At 52.1% G+C, this 24,400-nt stretch overlaps 1 protein-coding gene and 1 long non-coding RNA gene across 5 annotated transcripts in view; one reads left to right on the plus strand and one right to left on the minus strand.

Annotated features, from left to right (window-relative positions):
* Window positions 1-24,400, plus strand: part of KIRREL3 (kirre like nephrin family adhesion molecule 3) — a 559,318-nt gene that overhangs the window by 451,262 nt on the left and 83,656 nt on the right. For all 4 annotated transcript variants that reach the window (XM_068554334.1, XM_068554335.1, XM_068554336.1 and 1 more), the window contains exons 3-4: window positions 17,058-17,207; window positions 21,790-21,939. In XM_068554334.1, coding sequence (XP_068410435.1) covers window positions 17,058-17,207; window positions 21,790-21,939 — 300 coding nt within the window. The remainder of the gene's footprint in view (window positions 1-17,057; window positions 17,208-21,789; window positions 21,940-24,400) is intronic.
* Window positions 15,320-17,112, minus strand: LOC137771234 (uncharacterized). Its single transcript, XR_011075346.1, has 3 exons — window positions 17,035-17,112; window positions 16,377-16,465; window positions 15,320-15,630 (listed from the first exon to the last, which is right to left on the minus strand). It is a non-coding gene; the product is annotated as an uncharacterized lncRNA (long non-coding RNA).

Consider the following 24,400-nt stretch of genomic DNA (forward strand, 5'->3'; position numbering starts at 1 on the left):
CTAAACAGAGACGTCCTGGGAGATCCTTCTCCCAGGAAGACTCCCATTCGCTGCCCCCAATCCCGTGCCCAGTAGAAGGCTGGGCACCAACTGGTCCTCCTTGGGTCACCTTTACAACAGAGAAGACGCTCTGCATCACAGCGGCTGTTTCAAAGGCCCAGAGCTCCAGCCGTGTAGGGAATGGAAGTCATTCCTCACACGGCCCTGGATTGAGCTAAGAAAGCTATTTCAGGGGGTCGCCTATGCAAAGGGCTTCTGAACAAGGATGCAGCAGTGTGGCCCGTGCCTCTGCCTGGGTGTGGATGACTTTTGCCCTAAACTGTTGCTTACGGAGCTGATCTCAGGCCCAGGGGTTCCCCGGGAGGATCAGAGGTTTCTTGGCTGATTGCGGTGTGCAGGTGGGACAGGGCCTGTGGCCAGCGGCAAGAAGCAGACGTCCCGTCCGCTTCCTGTGTGTTTTGGGAGCACAGCTGGGGGCAGCTGGAGGACACAGTAGCCAGCCTCTGCTTTCTGAAGAGGAAACCACACAGCTCAAACACTCTCTGGGCTTACCGGGGACTGTCTAGTAAACAAAGGCCCATAACTCGTGTCAGATGGTTCAGATACCAGCCTCCAGCGCACACGGTGACCTTGGGTGGGTTTCTTAACCTCTCTGAGCTTCCGTTTCCTAATCCATAAAGTGGGATTGATTCTCTCAACCCCTCGGGATTACTGATGTGAAAATAGCTTGCCTGCAATTGAGGTTACTGCTTCCAAGGAGTAGCCCGTCCCACCCCATCCTTCTGCAACGCCTGGGCTCAGTGACCCAGCCTCAGCCTCCTGGAAAGGAAGACAAGCCCTCAGCCCATCTGGCACCCCCCAGCAGCCTGCACGCTCCCTCGCCTTCCTCTCAAGGTGCTTCCAGCACAAAATCTCTCCCTTACCAACATCTCCACTTCAAACAATCAAAACAAAGGCAGGGCAGTAATTGCAAGTTAGTTTTATTTTGTTTCCTTTGCTGCTGCATTCTCAGGGTTGACGCAAATAATCTGAGCCCTTCCCAGGGCCACTGTTAGGTGGTGACAGGAGAGGCCATGTGACACAGAAGAGGGCCGGCATGGGGCATACACTTGCATTAGGACCTTGGCTTGTCATCACTTTGAACCTCGACATTCAAGTGTCTACATCAGGACTGATGATAGAATCTTCTTGACAGGGCGTCAGGGGAGTAGGTTAAGTAAAATAATGTAAGTGAAGAGCTTTGTGATGTATACAGCATACACAAGAGTTAGTTGTGGTTAATATCCTAGAGCAGCCAGAAGACAAGACCCAGAATCCCAGGGCTGTGAGAAGAAGAATCGCCTTTTTAATTAGACACATATATAGTCAGCTCTCAGTTATCTGTTGGCAAATATCCCCATTCCTGGCAAATGCTCTCACGAAGATGCTTAATGAAGTCCTCTGTTAACATTTCACAGCTTCTTATTTTTTTCTTATTTGCATGCAGCCCAAAGGGAATGAAAGTCCTTTAAAGGCAAAATCAGCTAAGATCTCCATCCCCTCCTGCAGAAAGTGTGAGCCATAAAGACAGCAAGCTGGGGAGGGTGAGTGGATGAGTACCAGGGGTGATGTTTTCCACCCAGCTGAGAAGGAGGCCGGAGGAAGTTTCATCGCTGGGTTTTTGTGGCTTTTCATAAGTATTAAAAATTCCCAGAGCATCAAACACATCCATATTCAAACATGAATACCAAAATGCATTCCAACGTTGAAAATAAATGTTACTTAGGATTATTCATTATTTTGAAATGTCCATCATTTTGGATTATTCACACCCTTGCTCCTCTCCATTAACAAAGATCATGAAGAGTGGATTGTCAAAACTACAATGAGGTACCAACTCACATCAGTCAGAATGGCCATCCTTAAAAAGTCTACAACTAACAAAGGCTGGAGAGGGCATGGAGAAAAGGCAACCCTCCTACACTGTTGGTGGGGATGTAAGTTGCTGCAGCCACTGTGGAGAACAATACGGAGGTTCCTCAGAAAACTAAAAATAGAATTACCATACGATCCAGCAATCCCACTCCTGGGCATGTATCTGGACAAAACTATAATGCAAAAAGATACATGCACCCCTATGTTCACAGCAGCACTATTCACAATAGTCAAGACATGGAAACAACCTAAATGTCCATCCACAGAGGAATGTATAAAGAAGACGTGGTATATATGCACAATGGAATACTACTCAGCCATAAAAAAGGAACAAAATAATGCCATTTGCAGCAACATGGATGCAACTAGAGATTATCATACTAAGTGAAGGAAGTCAGAAAGATAAAGGCAAATACAATATGATATCACTTATTGTGGAATCTCAAATATGACACAAACAAACCTATCTACAAAGCAGCAACAGACTCATAGACATAGAGAACAGACTTGTGGTTGCCAAGGGCGAGGTGGGTGGCGGGGGGTTGGGGGATGGATGGGCTGGGATTTGGGGGTTGGTAGATGCAAACTATTACATATAGAATGAATGGACAAGAAGGTCCTACTGTACAGCTCAGGGAACTCTATACACTGTCCTGGGATAAACCATAATGGAAAAGAATGTATATATATGTACAACTGAGTCACTTTGCTGTACAGCAGAAATTAACACAACATTGTAAATCAACTCTACTTCAATTTAAAAACACAAGAAGAGTGGATGGTATCTGGGCTCTAAGAGAGGAGAAATTCAGGACATTGCCCTGAGATGATCTGCTTCCAATCAGGAAGGACTTCAGCAGCCACGAGAAGATTCTTCCAAAAACACCAGGCCTGAGTTGCTGTCCCTAATGCAGTGCTAGTGAGTGACCCAGAAGTAACCCGTGCTTCAAGGCCAGGCTGCCTCAGCCACAGTGTCCCCTGGATCCCCAGGCCTGCTTTGCACCTGTCAGTGGGACACAGCAATGTTACCCTTCCTGGAACACCTGGAGGCCAGCAAAACTGCCCAGAGCCTTCTGATTCCAGGAGCATTTAACACAGGGACCTTGGGGTCCACTGCAGAGGGCCAAGGGGCCAGACCCTGTCCTTCCATCTCCACCCTAGTTCTGTCTCCAACCACATTATACACCGAGGTTCCACACAAGATTCCATCAACATAAGAGTATATGCACTAAAAAAAGTGTGGGAGCTTCTGACCTCATCCAGTATCTTCACTGTGCAGCTGAGAAAACCACGGGATGCTCAGAGACAGACAGCAGCTTGACCAAGGCCACACAGGGACAGAGCCAAGACGGGAAAGAATGCCGTCCCTCTGAGCCTGGGCTGTTTGCATACAACAGTGCTTCTCAGATGTGGACCAAAAACCACCTGGGAAGCTGTGAAAATCCAGATTCCTTGGCCCAGCTCAGACCCACCATCTTGAAATTTCTGGCTTGAAGCCCAGGAAACTGTATTTTTAGCAAGTTCCCCAGGTGATTCTCATGCATACAGAAGTTTTAGAACAACCCGCAACTGGCAAGGCCTATACCAGCATAAAAATGATTTTTTTAAGATGTTTGTTTTTTAAAAAATGATTTAGGGGCTTCCCTGGTGGCGCAGTGGTTAAGAATCCGCCTGCCAGTGCAGGGGACATGGGTTCGAGCCCTGGTCCGGGAGGATCCCACATGCCGCGGAGCAACTAAGCCCGTGAGCCACAACTACTGAGCCTGCGCTCTAGAGGCCATGAGCTACACCTACTGAGCCCGCGCACCTAGAGCCCATGCTCCACAACAAGAGAAACCACCACAATGAGAAGCCCACGCAATGCAATGAAGAGTAGTCCCCGCTCGCCACAACTAGAGGAAGCCAGCGCACAGCAACAAAGACCCAACACAGCCAAAAATAAATAAAAATAAAAATAAATTTTAAAAAGTGATTTAGGACATAGATATTCCCCAAATAGACCAAATGGTCTTAGGAGATTTTCTTTTACTTCCGTGTGCCTCGGTTTTATTCTTTTGGGCCTTAAACCCTCCCCCAAAATAAGACTTTGGATAAATCAGAACACAGAACATTAGGGCTGAAAGGGGGTACCTAAGGGACTGACTTCTAGTCTAAACCCTGCATTTACAGATGGGAGTTGAGTCTCAGAGATGGGAAGGGTCAGGCCCAAGAGCACACAGCTAAAAGGTGGCAGACGCAGCACCAAACTGGTACCTTCTGGGCCTGGGTGCTCACGGCTTCCTACGTCCAGACAGCATCTCTTATAAAAGGGAACAAGACTCGCTGGACTTCCTAGGGTCCGGGATCCATGGCCCCGCCTCCAGCCTAACCCGGTGGTTCCCAAGCTGCTGTGCTCTAAGCGGGCACCATAGAAGCTCTGTCTGCCTGTAACTGACGCCTACAGATACCTCTCAGGCTAATGACAGTCCGTCACCGCTCTTCAGCCCCACTTTCTTTATTTCATGCTGCTCCCTACCCTCCCCCAACAATGGTTCAGTGAGCACATATTCCAATCCCGAAGACACAAGAGCCCGAGACTCAGAGAAATAAGGGGACTTAGCCTGGGCCCCTGGCCAGCCAGCAGCAGGCCTGAGATGACCTCCAGCGTCCTAGCCAGCCTTCAGAGGCTGCCCGAGTGTCTCGCATCTCTACCCTCCCCCATCGCCACCACCAAAGCCCACACTGCTCTGCCCTTCCCATCTCGGTCAGACCCCAGGATGACCGCAGGCAGGGATGGATGGGCTCCTTCACAGGCACCGACGCGCCAGTATTTCCAGCAGCCCTTATCAGTGTCTTCTTGGCATCCAGAACTTGGCTGAATGGATGGAGGATCACCTCTCCCAGCCACTAATGAACTCAGGGCAGGCTCGGGCTGGGGCTACAGGCTGATAATCAGGAGGCGAAGGATTTATAGTGCCTTTGGAGTCACCTGCCTCGGCCAGCCCCATTGTTTTCCATTAGAGCCCCACACTGTCCTGGATAACCTTGGCAGACTGCGTGTCCTAGGGAGAGCCGTGTGAGGTTGGGAGGATCACAGGCTGCCCGGCTGCCCCAGCTTAGGCAAGGAACGAGGTGGGAGAACGTGCCCTCAGTACTTCTGCCCCTCATCCAGCCCTGGGAAGAGTAGTCACTCTCTCCCGTGTAAGCCCCAATAAAAATTCAGCACAATTTTTGGAACGTTCATGATATTGGCAAGCTTCCCCTCACCTGTTTCAGAGTCAAGGCTACCAACAGCTGCAGATGGCAATGCTGGGGTTGAAAGCCTCTCTCCCAGCAGAGGTCCAGGGGGAACAGACAACGGAGAGAAGGCTTGTCTTCCACCCCTGCCTATTCTTCTGGCTTCTCTGTATTTCCAATTCTGGTCCAAAGGAAGGAGATTGACCTCTTTCCATCCCAACAGGGCTCTAAGCCTGTGCAAAACTTGACAGGAGTTAGACGTGCCCCCCCCGAGGCAGTTGCCCCCAATACTCCCAGCCTAGAACAACCGCGTCCCTCTTAGTCACATCAACACCTATAACTTTCCAGATTTGCAGATGAGTTCTCAGGTCAACACCCAATGAGAGGACACGTCGTGAAAACACTTCTCCCACTGCCTGAGCCATAGTGACGCTCAGTAAGTGTGAGTGAATCCCACCTTCTTCCACCAGACCCAAGGATCCAACTACAACCAGGGCATCTTCTCTCTTCTCCCGAGCGATTCCGGGCCCCTCTCCACAACTGAGCTCACTACCCTCCCCCAAACCTGCTTCTTCCCCTGAGACAGCAGTGGTTCCAGCAGTCACCCATTCACCCCGTTCTGCAGGTCAGGGAGAGAGGGGCCTTTAGCCCTCCATCCTCCTCGTCCCACGTCAAGTGCTATCAGTTCTACCTCCGTTGGCTCCTAAATCCATTTCCTTCTTTCCGTGGCTGCAGCTTCAGCCTGAGCCCTTATGAGCAAAATCCTCCTGATAGTCTTCCTGCCTTCAGTTTATCCTTCTTCATCCGCCCTCCTCACCGTGGCCACTGTCATCATTCTCAAACTCAGACCTGAGCCTGTGGGTCAAAACCAGTAATGATTTCTCATCAGTGCAAACTTCTTAGCGTGCATTCCAGGGCCTGCGCAGCTGGACCTACCACGTTCTCTCGATACACACCCTACATGCACAGAGGCCACGCGCCCGTCACACCAGGCTCGCAGTAAGAGGGCATGCAGGACCCTGTGCGTTTTCCTCAAAGTGTCCTGTTCATTCTCACAAACAACCCAACAAGCATGATTACCATCCTATGGGGAAACTGAGGTTCAGAGTAACTAAGAAATTTGCCCAGGGACGCACAGCTGTAACAGCAGAGCCAGAGATCACGCCTGGACCGTGTGGCGTCCGTGCTTTTGTTCCCTGAACGCGTTCTGACCTCCTCGCTTTCCTTACGCCGTCCGCATCCCAGGGAACGTTGCCTCCTTGCCCTCACCTTGCTTACCCTTCCAGGCCATTTCCGAAGCCAGCCCTTTGGCAACTCCTTTCCCCATTCTCCCAGAAGGAAAAATCTTTCTTCCTTGGGACTTTCTTTTTTTATTATTATTATATAAGTTTCAGGGGAACACATAGTGATTCACAATTTTTTTATTATTATTAGTTAATTTATGTATTTATTTATTTTTGGCTGCACTGGGTCTTCGTTGCTGCAAGTGGGCTTTCTCTAGTTGCGGCGAGCAGGGGCTACTCTGCGTTGCCGTGCACGGGCTTCTCATTGCGGTGGCTTCTCTTGTCTCGGAGCACGGGCTCTAGGCATGCAGGTCTCAGTAGTTGTAGCACGTGGGCTCAGTAGTGTGGCTCGCGGGCTCTAGAGCGCAGGCTCAGTAGTTGTGGCGCACAGGCTTAGTTGCTCCGCGGCATGTGGGATCTTCCCGGACCAGGGCTCGAACCCATGTCCCCTGCATTGGCAGGCAGATTCTTAACCACTGGGCCACCAGGGAAGCCCTAGTGATTCACAATTTTTAAAGGTTATACTCCATTTATAATTATTAAAAAATATTGGCTATATCCTCTGTGTTGTAGAATACATCCTTGCAGCTTATTTATCTTATCCACAGTAGTTTGCACCTCTTAATCCCCTACCCCTCTCTTGCCCCTCCCCCCTTTTCTCTCCCTACTGGTAACCAATAGTTTGTTCTCTGTATCTGTGAGTCTGTTTCCGGTTTGTGATATTCTTAGGACTTTATACCTCACTTGGGGCACCTTTTATTTTAGTTCCCTGTGCACATATTTGTCGCCTCCAGACGCTAAGCTCCTTGTCGTGCAAAATACATCAGTCCCTCCTCTGCATCCCCACACCTGGCCAGGGGTCTTGGAGATTGATGGGGTGGGACCTGCCCCTGTGTGTGGCCAATGGCACATCGCTGGTACCATTACACCCCATAATGATCAGTTTTATTATTAGTCAGGGGGCTAGAACATAACCCCATAACCCCATAATCCCCAATCCCGCTCCCCTGAGTAGGTCACAACAGGGCATTCCAGAAATTTCCCAAAACTCATTCTCCTGCATTAAGAGCTGGCCCTGTGCTGAGCCACAGGACAGCAGCAGAAGTCAAGACTTGGGCCTCCAGGCACGATCTGAGCCATCCTGCCCTGGTCCTTTCCCACCCGCCTGGCATTGTTGGTGTCAGCTGAGCGCTGAGCTGGCTCCTGCCTCCCCTCCCTTCCACCCATCTGTTCGCTTCTTGGACCCTGTGCAGCTTCCCTTAATCTCATAAGAGGCAATTTGCGTGCTCCGGGCTGGGAAAAACCTGGCAACAAATAATCCCTGGTACAAGTATTCTTAAGCCTTCCGCAATTGGTCACTAATAGCAGAGCAGACGGTGACATTTGCGCCTTTTCTGCATGGCTGACCAGGTAGCTCCAGGAGGCTGAAGCCAGTAAAGGCAGGGCTGCAGGAGGCTCAAATGCTCACCTCTCTCACCTGCATGACTCATGGGAAGAAGCAGATTCTAATCGGTCCAACTTCAGATTTGCAAAGCCTCCTTTCCCATCCCTGGGACCCCTCGTGGCTCCAGTTTTAATAGTCCTGGGCTCAGGAAAGACTCACAAATAGTGATGAAAATTATAACAAACCATTATGAAACACCTTGTGTGTGCCCAGATCATTTACACATGTGGCCCCTCAGCCTCACGGCAGCTTTGCAAAGTAGGTGTGTCACCCCCATTTTACAAATGGGGAAACTGAGGCTCAGAGCGGGTGAGGAATGTGCCCCACATCATGCTGCTAGTGACAGGGCTGGAGTTCCTTCCCAGGCCTGCCTGGGTCTGTGTTTTTTCCACTGTCCAGGACCCAGGCCCTGGCAGGTGACCCGTTAGGTACTCAAAGTGGGTCCCTGACGTTACCCGTCACTCACACCTTTGCTTGTAGTTTCCCTCCCACAGAAGGCCATCTTTCTTCCATCACATCCCCGTACCCTGATTCCTCCTCCAGGAAGCCCCTCTGTTTCTTCTCCCCACCCCTACACTTGCAGCAGGCCTTTCTTAAAGCCCAAAAGAACTTTATGTGACCTCTTTATGAGACCCATCACCTTCTCCCTCACGGTCTAGGAACTTGGGTCAAGTGCGGCCGTGCACAGACTCTCAGTAAGTTTCACCGAATGTCCTGGGAGTTGCAGCAAGCAGGACTTCAGCCGGGCTGCCCCCGCATTCAGGAACAGGGGTGGCACTGGTGCTCCCCAGGGCATCAGAGAAGTCCTTACTCCACCTGCTCCTGGACCCCTGGGCATCCTCGGGGCGTCACTCGGCCTCTCCCTCCTTGCCGTTCCCTCCCCGCTGAAGGAGCAAGTGAGGGCGGCGGTGCACCGGGCTCCGTAAAAGCCAGGCAAGCTTACCAGGCGGCCCTGACGTTCCTGTCCAGGTCTGGCTGGGATTAACCCTAAGGGCAGTGGGCACCTCCCCTCCGCCTGCTACTGGAGCAAAGCCCTGGCCAAAGTGCCCAGAGAGACGGGAGGAGGAGGGTGAGCTCACTCCACACCATCTCCCGAGGGGGCTGCAGGGGATATGGGGACATCTGCACCTCTGCTCCCCGCATCAGGCTTCCCTGCGGAGTTTGCCCCTAGGCTGTCTCTCCTGTTACGCTAACTAACCCCACGCCCCTTGCTCTCTGCACTAGTGCGTGCGGACCCCACAGAGAGCTGCCTCTCATCCCAGCATGGGACCACCTGACCACCAGATCAGTGACTGGGGAGAGGCACAAACACATATGCCTGTAGGGGTGGCAACAGACTTACGACACCGCAGTACCAGAATGTGTCCCCAGGAGATCTGGGGTTGACAGTTATCGGAGGCAGGGATGGGTGAGCGCCATGGTTCCTCTGAGCCTGGCAGGGAGGACCCCGGCCACCATGGGTGTGGCTCACTGGGCCCTCTTCCTGCCTGTTCTACACACACACACACACATAGACACACACACACACACACACACACACACGCACAGCCAGAGTCAGGCCGCAGCACCACGAGCTCCTGGAAACTTAAAGCCTTAAAGATTGTCCAGACCACAGTCCCTTCCAGGGGTCTCCAGTGACCCTGACAGCAGAGGGAGGCCTTGGCCTTCTCAGCCTACATTTTAGTCCCAGAAAAAATTCCACCACGCCCCCGCCCCCCCCACAAAATTCTAAACCAGAGGCTTTCAAAGATTCTGGAAGAATAAGAAGAGTTTGTTCAAGCAAAATTTTAAGTGGTTGACAAGGAACAGAAGCAGAAAAGTCTGGCTGGAGAAGGGGTGAGGCCTAGAAGTCAATTCATTCAGCCCCACAGACACGCATGTGTGCGCGCGCACACACACACACACACACACAGACACACGTGCATACACCATGGCAGCCAGGCCCCTGGAGCGCGGCTGTAAAGGCACCACTCAGGGTGATCTGGCCCTTATCACCTCAGCCAGCAAAGTGCCTCTTCCCTCCCCAGGAAGTAACTGGGAATTGGGGGGGGGGGACCTCAGATCGGGGGCCAGAGGTGTGTGAGCTCATAGACACTTACGGGATCTTCAGCGTTTTAAATGTTTTCCTGAAAGACAGTGGGGACCTCCCCGAGCCCGATGGTGATTGTCTCTCCATGCTAAGCTGTGCTGCGAGACCCCAGAAAGAGACTGAGGCGAGGGGCTGGGCGGTCAGGGCCGGCAGGGGCGGCCCCTTCGGAGAGCCTGGTGGGCTGATGGAGACGAGGGAGAGAGCGGGGGATGGGGCGCTTTGGAGAACAGTCTAGAGAAGGCACGAGAGAGGTGCTGAGCGGAAAGCAGAGGGCAGGGAGCGGCCGGCAGCAGGACAGGGCAGCAGGGCTGCAGGAGGGGAGGCCCCAGGCTGTGCTGGTGCGGGGGGTGGGGGACCTGAGCCCTCCAGGGGCTTCTCCCGCCGCCCCCTCCCCCGCCCTGGGCCAGGCTGCACCCGAACCTGTCCCTCCCAGCGCTGGGGAGATGAGGGTCTTCCCCCCACCTGCCGCCACCCCTACGCCTCCTCCCCCTCGCCAACCGTCAGTGCCCGCCTCCATCCCCATCCTGACTCAGAGCCCGCCCGCAGGGCGCAGGTGCGCAGCTCGTCAAGATGGGGCTGCTCAGAGCCATCCCTCCTCTTCGTCCTTCCAGCTGGAAGCAGCCCCCGCTTCCCGAGGTTTGGAGAGAAGGCTCCAAAGGCCCCACCTGTTCAGACTTCTGCCTCTGCCGCTGCCCCTCACCTGCTGCCTCACTCCTGCCTGCTCACCCCTAATCCTGACTCAGCAAACCTTGAGGGGGTCACGTTCCCTTTCTGGGCTCAGTGGGGAGACGCAGACTCCCTCCCCTGCCCCCGTGCTGTAGAGGTCTGTTGCAGAGGTGGTGAGAAGCTCTCTTGGCCTGGGCAGGACACGGCAGCCTGGGCATGCCGGGTGACACGCAGGCCGGGGCAGTCGCCTCAGAGGCTCTGAAATGGCCCCGGGACCACAGTTCTGCAGGGCCCTTCCCTTCCTGGGACAGGACCATCCTCCCAGGAAGGGAACAGGAAAGATGGCCTGCATCCACCTCCAGGATCACCTTCCCCTCCATCTAACCCACCAAATGTGTGAGAGCTCCAGATGCGTTTCCACCCGGCCCTCTCCTTTAACATCTCCTCGAGACTTTTCAGTTCTGGCCAAGGACGAGGGGAAGGAGGTCTCAGGGGGTTTCTATGAGCTCCCCGAAGCTGAGGTCTAGTAAAGGACCTCAGGATGAGGCCCTGAAACAGGACTGCTGGGCCTGCTGCCCCTTCTCCACCACGCAGCACTCTGGGTCCCCCGTACAGCCTCATGTTCCCGTGGGTCTCGTGTGGTACCCATTTCATAGGACTGACTATGGAGAGAATTCAATCAGATAACCTCTTAACACATGGTTTACATTCAATGAAAGTCAGTTATTACTAATTCTATAATAATAAAAATATTGTGAATAATATATAACTAGTTATATAATAATATTTATATAACAGTATTATATTAATAATGACTAGCTGTATAACAGTAAGTACCAATAAATACTACATCTCCTTTCTTCTGAACACCCACCCCGATGGTGGCCAGCACTGGAGTCCACTCTGAACCTTAACTCCGCTGGGAGGAGGCTATGTAAACTTAGGGAAGCACCAAGAAAGCGCTTTTTCTCCAAAGATCCTTTGCCTCTCTTTAGATGGTCTGAGGGAGCTGCTCAGTTGGTGGGATGAGTACTTGTCTGAGAATCAAAATCCAGGTTCCAGGCCCTTAATTCAATAGCCAATGTGGGATAGTGGAAAGAAAACAGGGTTTGCAACCAGAGACACTTTCGTTTAAATTACACCTGGGCCCACTGTGTGACCTTGAACTACACCAGGGCCCACTGTGTGACCTTGAACTACACCAGGGCCCACTGTGTGACCTTGAAGTGTACCTGGGTCCACTGTGTGACCCTGGGCATGTCACTTCATTTCTAGGAGCCTCAGTTCATCTGCAAACTGTGGGTAATAACAGCTAACTAGCATTGTAGTTATATCCTCCATGAATAACTCAGTTATTTTTGTCTGGTAAAGCCTGACTCCTTGGGACGCTGGCCCTTTGCCTTTATTTCTCACCTCACTCCTCCTGTGTGGTGTGCTCAGCACAATATCTGTCTAATCAGTCGTTTATAATGTAAAAAGCATCTTTCTGCAGTGACCACAGATCTCAGGAGACAAAGCAGAGTAGGTAAGCTTCCTGGGCCACAGGCGAATTAAACCTAGTCACTAAGAGCACCAGATGGAAAGGTAGCGGTGCCCCTGCCCTCAAGGGGTTTACCCTCTAGTTCTTACTTGCTTTTGTTTCTTTGGCATCTAACACATACAGTAGGTGCTCAATAAAGGACTGAAGACATTAAGGGAGATGGGAAGGAGGAAAAGGGGTCAGCGGGGAGGAGGAGAGAGAGAGAAGACCCCCTCCTGGTGACGGGAGCTCTAGAGGTACAAGCGAAGGTCATGGGCTGAACACTCAGCCTTCAATGACGGGCAGAGCTGGCCGGGGGGCCTGAAAGAGGGGCGAGTTCCAGGAGGGTGGAGCAGTGAGGACTGGGGCCGGGAGCCTCAGTGGAGAGCCAGCCCAGGGTTGCTACTGCTGAGCATCCAGGGAGCAGGGCGGGGTGGATTGTGGAGACCCTTGTAATGCAGGCTGGAAGGTCAGGAACCCTCCTGCAGACAGCGGAGAGCCACACCCCCTGTAAAGGGAAAGAACATGAGATAAGTGGTGATTTAGGAAGAAAAATTCAGCGCAGTACTTAAAAGGATTCATAGTCTGTTGAAAGAACCCCAGTTGAGATGATGAGGGCCTGGGCTTGGATGGTAGCTGCAGGAATGGAGAGGAAAGGGTGGATCTGGGAGACATTAAGGGGGGGAGGCTGGGCCAGACTCGGTGATGGTGACAGGTACACGTACCATGGAATACTATTCAGCCATAAAAAAAGAGTGAAATAATGCCATTTGCAGCAACATGGATGGACTTACAGATTATCATACTAAGTGAAGTAAGTCAGACAGAGAAAGACAAATATCAAGTGATATCACTTATATGTGGAATCTAAAAAAAACATGATACAAATGAACTTATTTACTAAACAGAAACAGACCCACAGACATAGAAAACAAACTTGAGGTTACCAAAGGGGAAGGGGGGAGAGCAATAAATTAGGAGTTTGGGATTAACATATACACACCACTAAATATAAAGTAGATAAACACTAAATATAAAGTAGATAAACACTAAAAATAAAATAGATAAACAACAAGGACCTACTATATAGCACAGGGAACTATATTCAATATCTTGTTATAACCTATAATAGAGAAGAATCTGAAAAACAATATATAAATATATATAAAACTGAATCACTTTGCTGTACACCTGAAACTAACACAACATTGTAAATCAACTATACTTCAATAAAAATAAATAAATAAACAAAGCATGAGAAGGGAGGTCACACGGGCTGCCGGGCTTCACACCAGGAGAACGTCTTTGGAGAAAATGGGAAACTGAAGCAGAAACCTGGGATGGTGTTGAGTCCACAATGAGAGCAGGACACTGGCTGATGCAGCACACACTGCGCTCACATCAGAGCTGCCGGATGTGGGGAGCCCAGACATGATCACCTGGAGGGATGGACCAGGTCGCATTCACCCACTTCTCACCAGACAGTGCAGTTTCTGCCTCCCGGCAGGTCTCAATAAGTGTGTGCTGAATAAACAAAGGTTCTCAAGGGGCTTCCTGGCTACGCAATATACTGCCCAGGAGGTTATAGAAAATGATCATTTGCCTTTCACCTCTCTGGACTGGAAAGCAGGAAGTGAGGGAATTGGTGAGGAGATTCTTTGGACAAGAACCTGCCCCTGTGGTTGCACGCCACATCCCCAAGGGTGCCTGAGCCTAAAGGGGAGGGCTCAGGGCCTGTCCCACTAGGCCATTCCTCCACCTCCTCTCCATCCTCTCGCACTGCAACCTTCATCTCCTCTAGAAGTGACACCTGACTTAGGTTCTGCTTGAGAAAGCATCTCATTGATTCAAAAAAGTGTTCTTAGTGGCTTGTATTTAATGCACAAAAATTAAAAGTATGCTGGGGACTTCCCTGGTGGCCCAGTGGTTAGGACTCCATGCTTCCCCTGCAGGGGGTACAGGTTCAATCCCTGTTGGGGAACTAAGATTCCGCATGCCGCCAGGTGCGGCCAAAAAAGAAAAAAAAAAATCATCAGAGCACTAACTACGCCCTCCCCCCAAATAATTTGCCGATTATGTCCTTTAAGGCAGCTTCTTGAGACTATCCTGTGTACCTGTATCCCTCCAGAGACATTCTTTCCATAGAAAAGCCAAGGGGATCCAAACAAAAAAATGTGAAAGCTGAAAACTCTCTCTGAAGCCTGCTAGGATGGGTCGGGAGACTCTGGTCCCCTCGAGGCCTGCTGCTACTTCCCTGCCCCTCAGGCTCCCTTCCGGCGGCCCCTACCCCAACTCCTGGGTCCGAGACAGCCTCCAAGGTGAAATCGTGACCTCCACGCCTGCTTCTGACACCCTCTCCTCCCAGCCCCTCCAGAGCCCGGTTTCCATGGTGACAGCCCCTCTTCTCCCTGGGGCACTGCCACACCCGTCACCCTTGGGCTTCTCACCCTCGCCCCTGCCCGCACCTTGGCCTGGGGGTGCTTCCTGCACTCCAGCTCTCCGGGCACCCTCACCAACACCAAGAGGCAGCAGGATTGGGGGCGGGGGAGACCAGGCCAGTTCCCACCGCAGGCCTCCCTATTCGTGGGCATTCTGGGGGCTCAGGCTCTACTGCTGAGGGCCAGCTCACCCCAACCCCCCAGCTCTCAGCTGACAACCCGATACTTCTCTCTGATCACACACTCTTTGGCAGCTATTGCTGCTGTCTTGACACTGTCCTTGCAAGGAAGGTGCTGAGATAGAAGAATGCGCTGTGAAATCATCATGAGGGCCTGGAGAAGGAGCCTGGGAGAGGACCGGCCTCCCACGCACTCGTCCTCTCTGCATCCCAGCCTCTCCCGCCCCTCTTTCTCCTCCTCTTCTCCCTGCTGCCTTCTCTCCATCTCTCTCCTCCTCTCCCCTCTTGCTCTCCTCACTCCCCTCCCTCTCTCGCTCCTTCTCCGGTCTCTCCCTCCCTTTCTCCTCTCATCTCTTCCCTCCTTCTCTCTCTTGTTTTGGTGCCAGAAACAGTCTAATTACAACAGGGAACTTGAAGAGACAGAAAGGAAGAAAAAAAGACAAAAAAACCACCCCACCACACATAGCTGATGATAATGTCCTATGAAATCTAATTTATAAAGCTCAAATCAGAACAAAAAGTGTTACTCTCACAATTCAGGGCCGATTTGATTTTTAATGAGATTCCTCAGAGACCCAGCCAGGATCTCATCAGGTTGAAAACTCAGCTACCTTCCCACCTGCCACAAACTCTCCAGTGTGGACCTCTGTCTCTCCTCCACTGCCATCCCCAGCGCCCCTTGGAGCCACACGCCAGTGGCTCCCTTCTTAGGGCCATCTGCTGCTGACAGCTTGGCCCTAACCGTGGTCCAAGCCTGGGGCTCTGTGCCCCCAAGTTGGACAGCAGCCGGTGTCCAGGACCTCTGTGGCCACCTCTGACTCTCTCCAGGTGGAAGGGCAGCCTGCCCACCAGGTCCTGTTTTCCTCGGCTGTGTATCTGCATCTGCAGAGCAGGGGGTAGGAAAGAATACAGGCTTAGACGTCATGAACCCCAGGTCAAACCCCACTCATTAGCTGTGTGACCTTGGGCAGGTTACTTTGCCTCTCTGATCTGGGTGTCTTTGCTATAAAATGGGAATAGTCCTGCTCTGAAGTGTAATTACACGGTTACAGGAGGGACAGCATGGGAAGCACAGATGGCACTGTGGGCCGGGAGCTCAGTGGACATCAACGTCCCATGTCCTGTTGTCCATTCAGCTGTGGCCTCCCAGGGAATGTGGGTCACATCACCCCCCTTCTTCAGCAATCCCTCCAGGATAAGGCGTAGGGACCTGCATGCAGTAGATGAGAACATGGTCCTTAGAGCCAGAAAGTCTTGGATTCGCTGCCCTGGTCCTGCCGCTAGATGCTCCCTGGACAATTTAGTTAACCTCTAAGGCTCAGTGTGCTGAGTCCCTGTGAAAAGGGGTTAATAAGGCTCCACACAAGTGTTGTGGGGATGTGACAGCCACAGAGAAGGCCCAGAGGGCACGTGGTGAGTCATTAACATGCGCAGCTCCTGTTACTATTTTTTTACCTCCTAGGGCCTCATTTCCTCATCTGAAAAATGGGGATAAAAATAGTACCTGCCTCATAGATTGTTATGAGGATGAAAATATTAACAGGCTAATATTTTTAAATCTCGGAACAATGCCTGGCATATTGTACCCAATGTGGGTGTCTCTGTTTAATAAAATATGAACTGCCTACCTTAGACGGTTCAGGGAGGTGTGTATGGGCAGGTGTGGGTTCACACTGATGATTTGCTCCCAATGACAGAGGGGCTAGTGCAGGGTCTGCTGCAGAAAAGAAAGGGACAGGAGACGATTACCTGCTCACTCAACCCCACCATCCCTCACACTACACCACCCCTCATCCTGCCAAATTTGGCCCTAGTCCCATCCTGGGAGCCACTAAAACGATGATATTATTGATATTTCTTGGATTCTCAGGTTTAACCAAAGCACACCACGCCCTATGCCTGTTGCCCTCTTGAAATACACCCCGCCCCCCCCAGAGTGCTTCCAACTGGGGGTCTCTCTCCTGCCTCTGCCCCCTTGTGGAAGTAGGCGCCAGGAAGTGGCGTTAAAGGGAAAGGGGAATAACACGTGCCAAGTGCAGCAGCGCATGGTCCGTTTTGGGGGCTGGAGGATGGCTGGACCACAGCGTGAGTGCGCTGGGGATTGATGGGCAGGGAGCCTGCAGCCGGGGCCAGCTCCTGCAAGCAGGGGATGGAGCTGGGGGCAGCGAAGAAGCCGCTGCTGGGCCCCAGGCAGGTAGGGAGGCGCTCTGGGGGTCCTTGTCCCCCAGGGCAGCCTGGGCTCTGCTTCCATAGCTCGAGGGGAAGCCCTTCCGGCAAGTAACTGACCGTTGCACTTGTTTCCTTCCTAGGTCAAGTGTACTCCTTCAGCCAGCAGCCCCAGGACCAGGCTGTGGTGTCGGGGCAGCCGGTGACACTGCTGTGTGCCATCCCTGAATACGATGGCTTCGTTCTGTGGATCAAAGACGGCTTGGCTCTGGGCGTGGGCAGGGACCTCTCAAGTGAGTACCCCCGGACCTCCCCAGGAAGGCCTAGAACCCACCCCTGCCCTACCCACCCACCCCCCCTCCTAGGGAACCCCATCTTCCTAGGCATTTGGGGATTAAATCTCAGCTTTCATTGCAGATCCCACAGGCAGAGGCAGGCGAGGCAGGCCCTGGGTCCAGGATGCATAGGACTTTGAGGGCCCCTCTGACTTCTGGTGATGAATTACGAGTAAACCCTCAATTCTGGCGGTCAGTCCTAAACTTAACACAGTGTTGCCCTGGAGGATCCATTCCAAAGTCAAACATGATTCACATAAAGTCAGTCTTCCAGAAGTAAAGTGTTCCTTTTCCTTGGTCCAAAACGTATTCCCCACTTAAGTCACAACCTTGTTCTTCCCTCCTTCCGTCCATTAAAGGGAGCCAAGTAGATTGAAAACGCGAAGAAACCTGGTTGGGTTTAGGGGTCGCCATGTGATGGGGAGAAAAGAAAACAAGTGTTTAAAATAAATTCCAAGCCTCGTTCAGCCCACCACCCAGGCTGGCATTCAGCAAAGATGCGCTGGTGGGCTCCCATGGCTGTTGATGGCTGGCGTCTGTGCTGCCTAGTTGGTGCCCACGTCCCATCACCTGTTAACTATTGTAAATGTCAACCCTTAAGCCCATACAGACGTTTTTCCAATCCATCCTCTCCCCTGGGAGAAAAAAGAATGAAATCATCCTCCTGGTCACTCACCCATCAGCCATTATTATTCTCCCCTGAGGAGGGTAGGCATGTGGCTGTTTGCTAACTTAGCATAAACCGCAAAATGCAGAACGAAGAATGTGGGTATCCCTGTGGTTGGGGAGTGTCTGGGGGTAGAGAAGGAGAGAAAAATATGTACTCAACGGAGAAGTAGCTTTGCCTCTCTCATGGTGTTCAGCTGCAGGAAAATAAAAATCAAAGTGCACTCAGGAACATGATGGTTGGGAAATTAATATTTTAAGATGAGTTATGTCTTGCCAAAAATGTGTATTGAAACATTATAGCAATGGTCAATAGCATCACAGGGTTTGAGTGCTGCAGCCCAGCTGAGCTTGGATAAAATACACAATCACATCTCCAAAATATACTGTGCTGCCATAAAATTTAAGTATTGTGGGAACCAGCCAATTTCAGGGACTCTGAACCCCCTTACCCCAGAGGAACTGGGGGAATAATATGATCTTCCCAAACCGAGTCCTTCACGCTCCACGAGGCTGTGAGCTGGCCCAGCACTGTTGCTGGTTAAGGAAGCTCTCTGGGTTCCTGGTCAGTGGTTTTCAGCTTGCATCAGGGACTGGGGACTTGTTGGGTCGGTGAAGAGGAAGCCCCAGGTCACCATGGATGGTTCATAGAGTGGTCATCGCTGCATGGGTAATTGACCCTCTGGCATCCACTTCCATGAATGGCTTTCTGGGATCCAGCATTGGGTCCTGCTAAGTGCTGGAGGGCAATGGGATCTGATGAACTGGGGTCCGTTTCCTCTCCAACTTGACTCCATCGATAGAAAGAAAGTCAGCCCTCTCCTTGCAGAGCCAATAAACTCAAACTCTTGGTAACGTGTTTTCTCTGTATTTGATCACTTGTCCCAAAATAGCATCATGACAATAATGATAAATATATGCTCAATAAACACTGTTTGTTTGCCTGATAAGAACGTGAGTGTAATAGATCTCAATTCAGTTCAGAAAATATTTGCCGAGCGCCTAACACTATGGGGGAACTGGGGCCCGTGTTATGGGGTTTCAGCCTGCTACAGCTCTGCCCTCTTCTATTTTAAATGTGTAGCCCCATCCAGTCTACCAGAAATGATGCCTTAACTGAAGACCTTACTATCTTTCTGGTCACCAAAGCTGGAAAAAAACAGTCGAAGGAAGTGATTTATAAATACACTCCCTCATACTGATGGAACATTTCTCTTCTAAGAAGCTCAAATACTTCTCAGACATTATCTCATAAATCTACAATCATCCACGGGTAGAAAAAGAAGGCTTTTCCCCTTTGTTTGGCAGGTAAATAGAATCACAGCTGAGAAAGAAATTGATTCAAACAAATACCCAATCCCAATGCATGGGACCCTGGCTCGTAACCCCAAAAGCCCTTATACCCTGTCTGCTCTCCCTCCTCAAAACAGGGACCTCTTTGGCTACCCTACGTCATTGTTATGTTCATTTAAACTAGCATTTATAGACTACTTACTGAATGCCAGGCACTTTACATAGATTATCCTGTCTGATCTTCACCGTAACTCTGTGAGGTACTAGCATTGTCCCCACTTTACTGACGAGGAAATGGAAAGGCAAAGAAGTTAAAGTAACTGACCCAAGACAACAGAGCTAGGCAGTGACAGAGCTGACATTGGAACCCAGGCAATTTGTCTGTAGAACCCAGACTCCCGACAACTTTGCCTCCCCTGGGAGTAGCAAGAGAGAGCATTGATGCTGTGGAAGGAGCTAGAACTTCCCCAGAATCTGTGCTTCTGGGCCTGTGCTTTCCGAAGATGCTGCCAGTCCTTGGGATAGCATCACGGCTCGCTGCCTAATTATGCAAATACAAACAAACCCATCACTGATGTTTTCAGCAGCTTATGAGAGCGGAAGCCTGCTGTTGACGGCTTGCAAGTCAACAAAAACACAAGCTCCGGCCAAGATGCCTGCAGGAGACCAGGGGCTAAGCACAGGACAGTGGGATCCAGAGGCTGGGCTGGAGGGGCTAGGGGCAGTGCGCCAGCTACACTGAGGACAGCCGCAGCAGGGTGACAGCTGAACTAGCACCCACTTCCAGCCCCTCACCCGGCCCCAGGGAGAGCCAACTTAACTTAGCCGGGCTCCTTCCCAAAGCCCAGCAGAGGGCAGGAAGGGCGGGCAGGGGGGCGGCCGGGCTCTTGGGGGTACAGCTGATGGCCTTGTAGCATCTCCGGCCAGGCCTGAACAGCTGTGCAGGGCAGGACCACTTGATGGCATGATGGGGACAACGCTAGTCGTGAAAACGTGAGCCTGAAAGTCTCAGCCACACAGGATGCATCCCAAAAGCATACCGGGGAGTCTGGTGGAGGATCACAGCTACCTCCACTGACCAGAAATGGGTGCTGCTTAACAGCCCACCCCCAGGGAGCCCTGCCCCACCTCTGGAAGACCCTTAGGTTATGGGGGGTAAAAGGGGCCTAAGAGCGCCAACACTTCATCCAGAGTAGAAATCTCCTCTGCAGTATTCCTGACAGGTGATCATCCCATGTATGCTTGAATACAGCCAGTGACGGGGACCTCACTACCACCTCTGGCAGCCCAGATCTTTGTGGGACACCAGTAAATTGTTAACAATATTCTAAAGTATTTCCCCATGTTCATTCTGACCCTTGGTCCTAATGCCGTCCTTGGGAGCTACATGAACACATCTAACCCCCACTAAGAGACTTGGAAATATTTGAAGAGAGCTATGGCACGTCCCTCTGTCTCTGCTTCTGTCTCTTAAGCACTAGTCTTCTCTTTAAAAGGCCAAATGTGCCCAATTCCCTCCTCCTATGGCACGTTTCTGAGAACTCACTCTGCCCTAGCGAAGGCCCTTCAGAAAGAGGAGCAGTGTGGGGCTGCTGGAGGGTGGATGGGCCTCTGAGGGGAGGAAGGACCCTGTAAGGCACTGGTGGGGGGAAAGCAGAGCTCTGGGAAGAGGACTGATGGAAAACAGGTCCTGCTGGGAGAAACTAAGGAGGTCGAGGGTCCAAGACCCGGGAGAGAGAGGCTCTGCCCATCCCGGCAGCCATGACTCATGTTGGCATTTATATTCAACCCGCAGAGCATAGGAAAGCTGCTTAATGATTTATCATTCTCAAGCTTTTATTTATCTGTTATTCATTGCCCACGGTGTAAGAGGCCCCAAATTTTTAAGTATCCCGAGTGCCTCCTAAGCTTTTAATCAGGCCCTGGGGTTCAGGGGGTCGTAGTAGGAATGACCAGAAAAGAGTCACTTACAGTTCCAAGTGACCAGAGGTTCCTGGGAACTGGTGGGTGGGCCTCGGTTTCTACTTCCTATCCATCCTGAAACTAAAGTTTTCCCCAAAATGACTCTTGATCTTTTTCCAAGTTTTTGTTTTTCCTTCTTCTCTCTCCTTCTGACTCTGTCTTCTCGGTTTGTACATCTCAGCATGGGTCTCTCTGTCTCTCTGTGTGTTTCCTTATTAGGATGCATGTCTGCTTTGCAAACCACAGTGCCAAGTGCGCTGCTTTCCAGGGTGACAGCCCCGCTGTGTCTGTCCACACTTAGCACCCCTATCTCTGCTCTCTCCTCCCCGCTCTAATAATAGCTTCCCCAACATTCCTAAACTTAAAACCTACAGTACCCTTGTACACACACACACACACACAAACACACACGCACACACGCTGCCCCAGCCCCCCGGGGAAACTCTCTTTTGTGCTCCTTATACTGAGATCAGGGCCCTGTGCAGTCACCTCCTGCTCTGCCAGCCCCTGAGACCGGCCCCGGCTCGGGTGTCCCCCCGGTCCCCCGCTGTGCCTGTCTGTCATGCCCGGCTCCTCCACCCCGGCCCCAGCCCTCCTGATATGCCTGCCGTCTCCACAGGTTACCCACAGTACCTGGTGGTAGGGAATCACCTGTCAGGGGAACATCACCTGAAGATCCTGCGGGCAGAGCTGCAAGACGATGCCGTGTACGAGTGCCAGGCCATCCAGGCCGCCATCCGGTCCCGCCCCGCACGCCTCACCGTCCTAGGTAAGAACCGTCCGTACGCTGGGCTGAGGATGCTGTGGGAAGCACCCTGGGCTCAGCTCCAGAAGCCAGGGGCCAGACTGGAGGGGCCTCCCCACTGGACAAAGCCCCCCGGCGTTGTCCCACTGGGCTCTGACCACTGCTGCCCCACTGTGTCAGTCCCTCCCCACCCAAAGGGGGAAAATGAAAGTTCCTGCCCTGGACATCAGAAGGCCAGCACCAGCTGACCTCTGACTTTGCCCAACCCCAGTGTGTTTGACTGCCACTTAGGGAGTTAAAAGGGGCTCCTGGGTGCTTATTTATTGAATCAGGAAGCATGTTCTGCACATGTGATCCATGTGAGGTCCTGTGCTCGGTGATGGAAATCCACAGAAGAAGGGGACACACCCTCGAGTCCCTTCTTTCTGAATTGCCCTCCCCTGGTGCTGACAAAGCCCCATCTAACCCCCTCCCGTCAGACTCAGCATGGAGCTCAGTTCTCTCCATGATTTCAGCATCCAGAGGGACCACCCTGACCCTGCTCCTTCCCACCTTTGCTGCTCCCTGGGAATCCCGGCTCTCAGGTCCCCGGCTGCCTACGTCATCCCCAGGAAAAGTCATTTCAGGTTCTTATGCTCAATCACACCTTTACCCCTCGGTCGTTCTCCATCGTGGCTTCCCAGGAGCCCAGCATCCCTGGGACATCCTCCTGAAGGGGTCCCCACTCCTTGACTCGGGCACACCTGCCTGAGACCAGGGGACGGGCTCATCTCCCCCTCCAGCTGCCTCGTCCCAGCTTAGAGTTCAGCCCCTGTCAGCTGCCTCCTCCGGCCGGATGTTAGCCAGGAGCCAGGCCCTCGGGGAGCCATGCCGGCACATAAGTAATAATAGCTCACATTCGCAAAGCGCTACACAGCAGCCCTCTCAGCACCTCCACTTATGTTACCGCGCCTGTTCTGACGCCGGCCTGCGGGGCGGGGATTGTGGCCCCGGCTGAGGGTCTGAGGCTCAGAGAAGCAAAGGGCACGCGTGGGGGATGGCACACAGGTAGCCAGAAGAGGGAAGTCCCTCCCACCCCCGCCTCCTGCAGCTGGTGCGAAGTTTGACAACAGGGTCAGCAGCTGGGGTGCTGCCTCCTTGCCACCGGCTGCTCAGAGATGAAATATTTACGAGGGTGTCAGGTTATCTTCAGATCTACACGGCCAGCACACGGGGTAGACTGTGTAAAGCACAGCAGCAGACTGACCCTGGAGGACCACTTACCCAACTCGGAGCTTGGCTTCTTGAGACGGGAAGGAGGAACTGGGGGCCAACCTCAGAAACCCCCTTCCACCTCTGAGTTTCCCCCCACCTGCGATGGAAGGAATGAGAAAAATAAACCTGCTCTGGAGGGTCAGTAAGTTGGGATTGACCAGGAAGTGGGCCTCCTGGGTTAGAAGGAGAGGCTGCCACCTTCATCTCTCCTGAGATGTGGCTAAAATGGGACCCGGTCTATAATCGCTGTGGGGATTGAGGGAGGAGAGGGGAGGATTTAGTGTCTAATATATTTTCTGATCTTTAAGGATTGCAAAAGGCCATATAGATTTGCTAAGCGGAATTGTAGGATCTTCATCTCCAGAGGTTATTTAGCACCGCCCCTGCCCTGGTACCCCTTCTAGAGGGTCCCAGAGATGCTACAATGAGAGGAACCTGAGCAGCGCCCACTCCTGACTTCACGCAGGACCAAAAACAGATGGAGACTCCTCTGGTTCTTAAGTTCACGTCCTGGTATCAGAGCTTCAACCTGGTCATACCCAGCCAGTCACAGCCTCCTTTCCTCTCTACTATCTCAGTTAGGTGACAAAGTCCACACATTATCCCAAAAGTTTTACAGATAAGGAAGTTGAGGCTCAGAGAGGCAAAGGCTCTCATGGGAGGTCACACAGCTTAATTAGCCCTCAAAATAGACCCCAGATTTTCCAACTCCAAACCACTTATGTTACCTCGCCTGTTCCGACGCCGGCCTGTGGGATGGGGATTGTGGCCCCAAATGAGGGTCTGAGGCTCAGAGAAGCGAAGGGTGCTCTCTGCCCGGCCTCCACATCCCTAAATGCCAGGAGGATTGCCTTTGTCTGGCTGGTTAAGAGCCAGGCTTCTGAGAGCAAGGCCTCTGGATCTGATCTGAACAGACTTAATTTTGTCTTGGGTCACATCTAAAAGGCATTCACTCCCCCGTCTCCCTCTCCAGAGGCCTGACCTGGCACTGGCTTCTGGCAGTTTGGGATGGGAAATGTTTCACAAGTCTGGAGATCAGTTGAAGAGGGGGAAGGCAGAGTTTCCAGGATACCCTAGCAGCACGGCCTGGGTAGAATTCCTGAGGCCAGAAAGGGAGACTGAGCTGGCATTTGTCCATCAGACTTTCATAAGGACTCCACAAAAACCACTTCTCAAGCTTCCCCAGGCTCTGCTACATTCCCGCCTGACTCCTCAAGGCTACCCTAAGTCC

Source organism: Eschrichtius robustus, chromosome 11, assembly GCF_028021215.1.
Source record: "Eschrichtius robustus isolate mEscRob2 chromosome 11, mEscRob2.pri, whole genome shotgun sequence".
Taxonomy (NCBI): Eukaryota; Metazoa; Chordata; class Mammalia; order Artiodactyla; family Eschrichtiidae; genus Eschrichtius; species Eschrichtius robustus.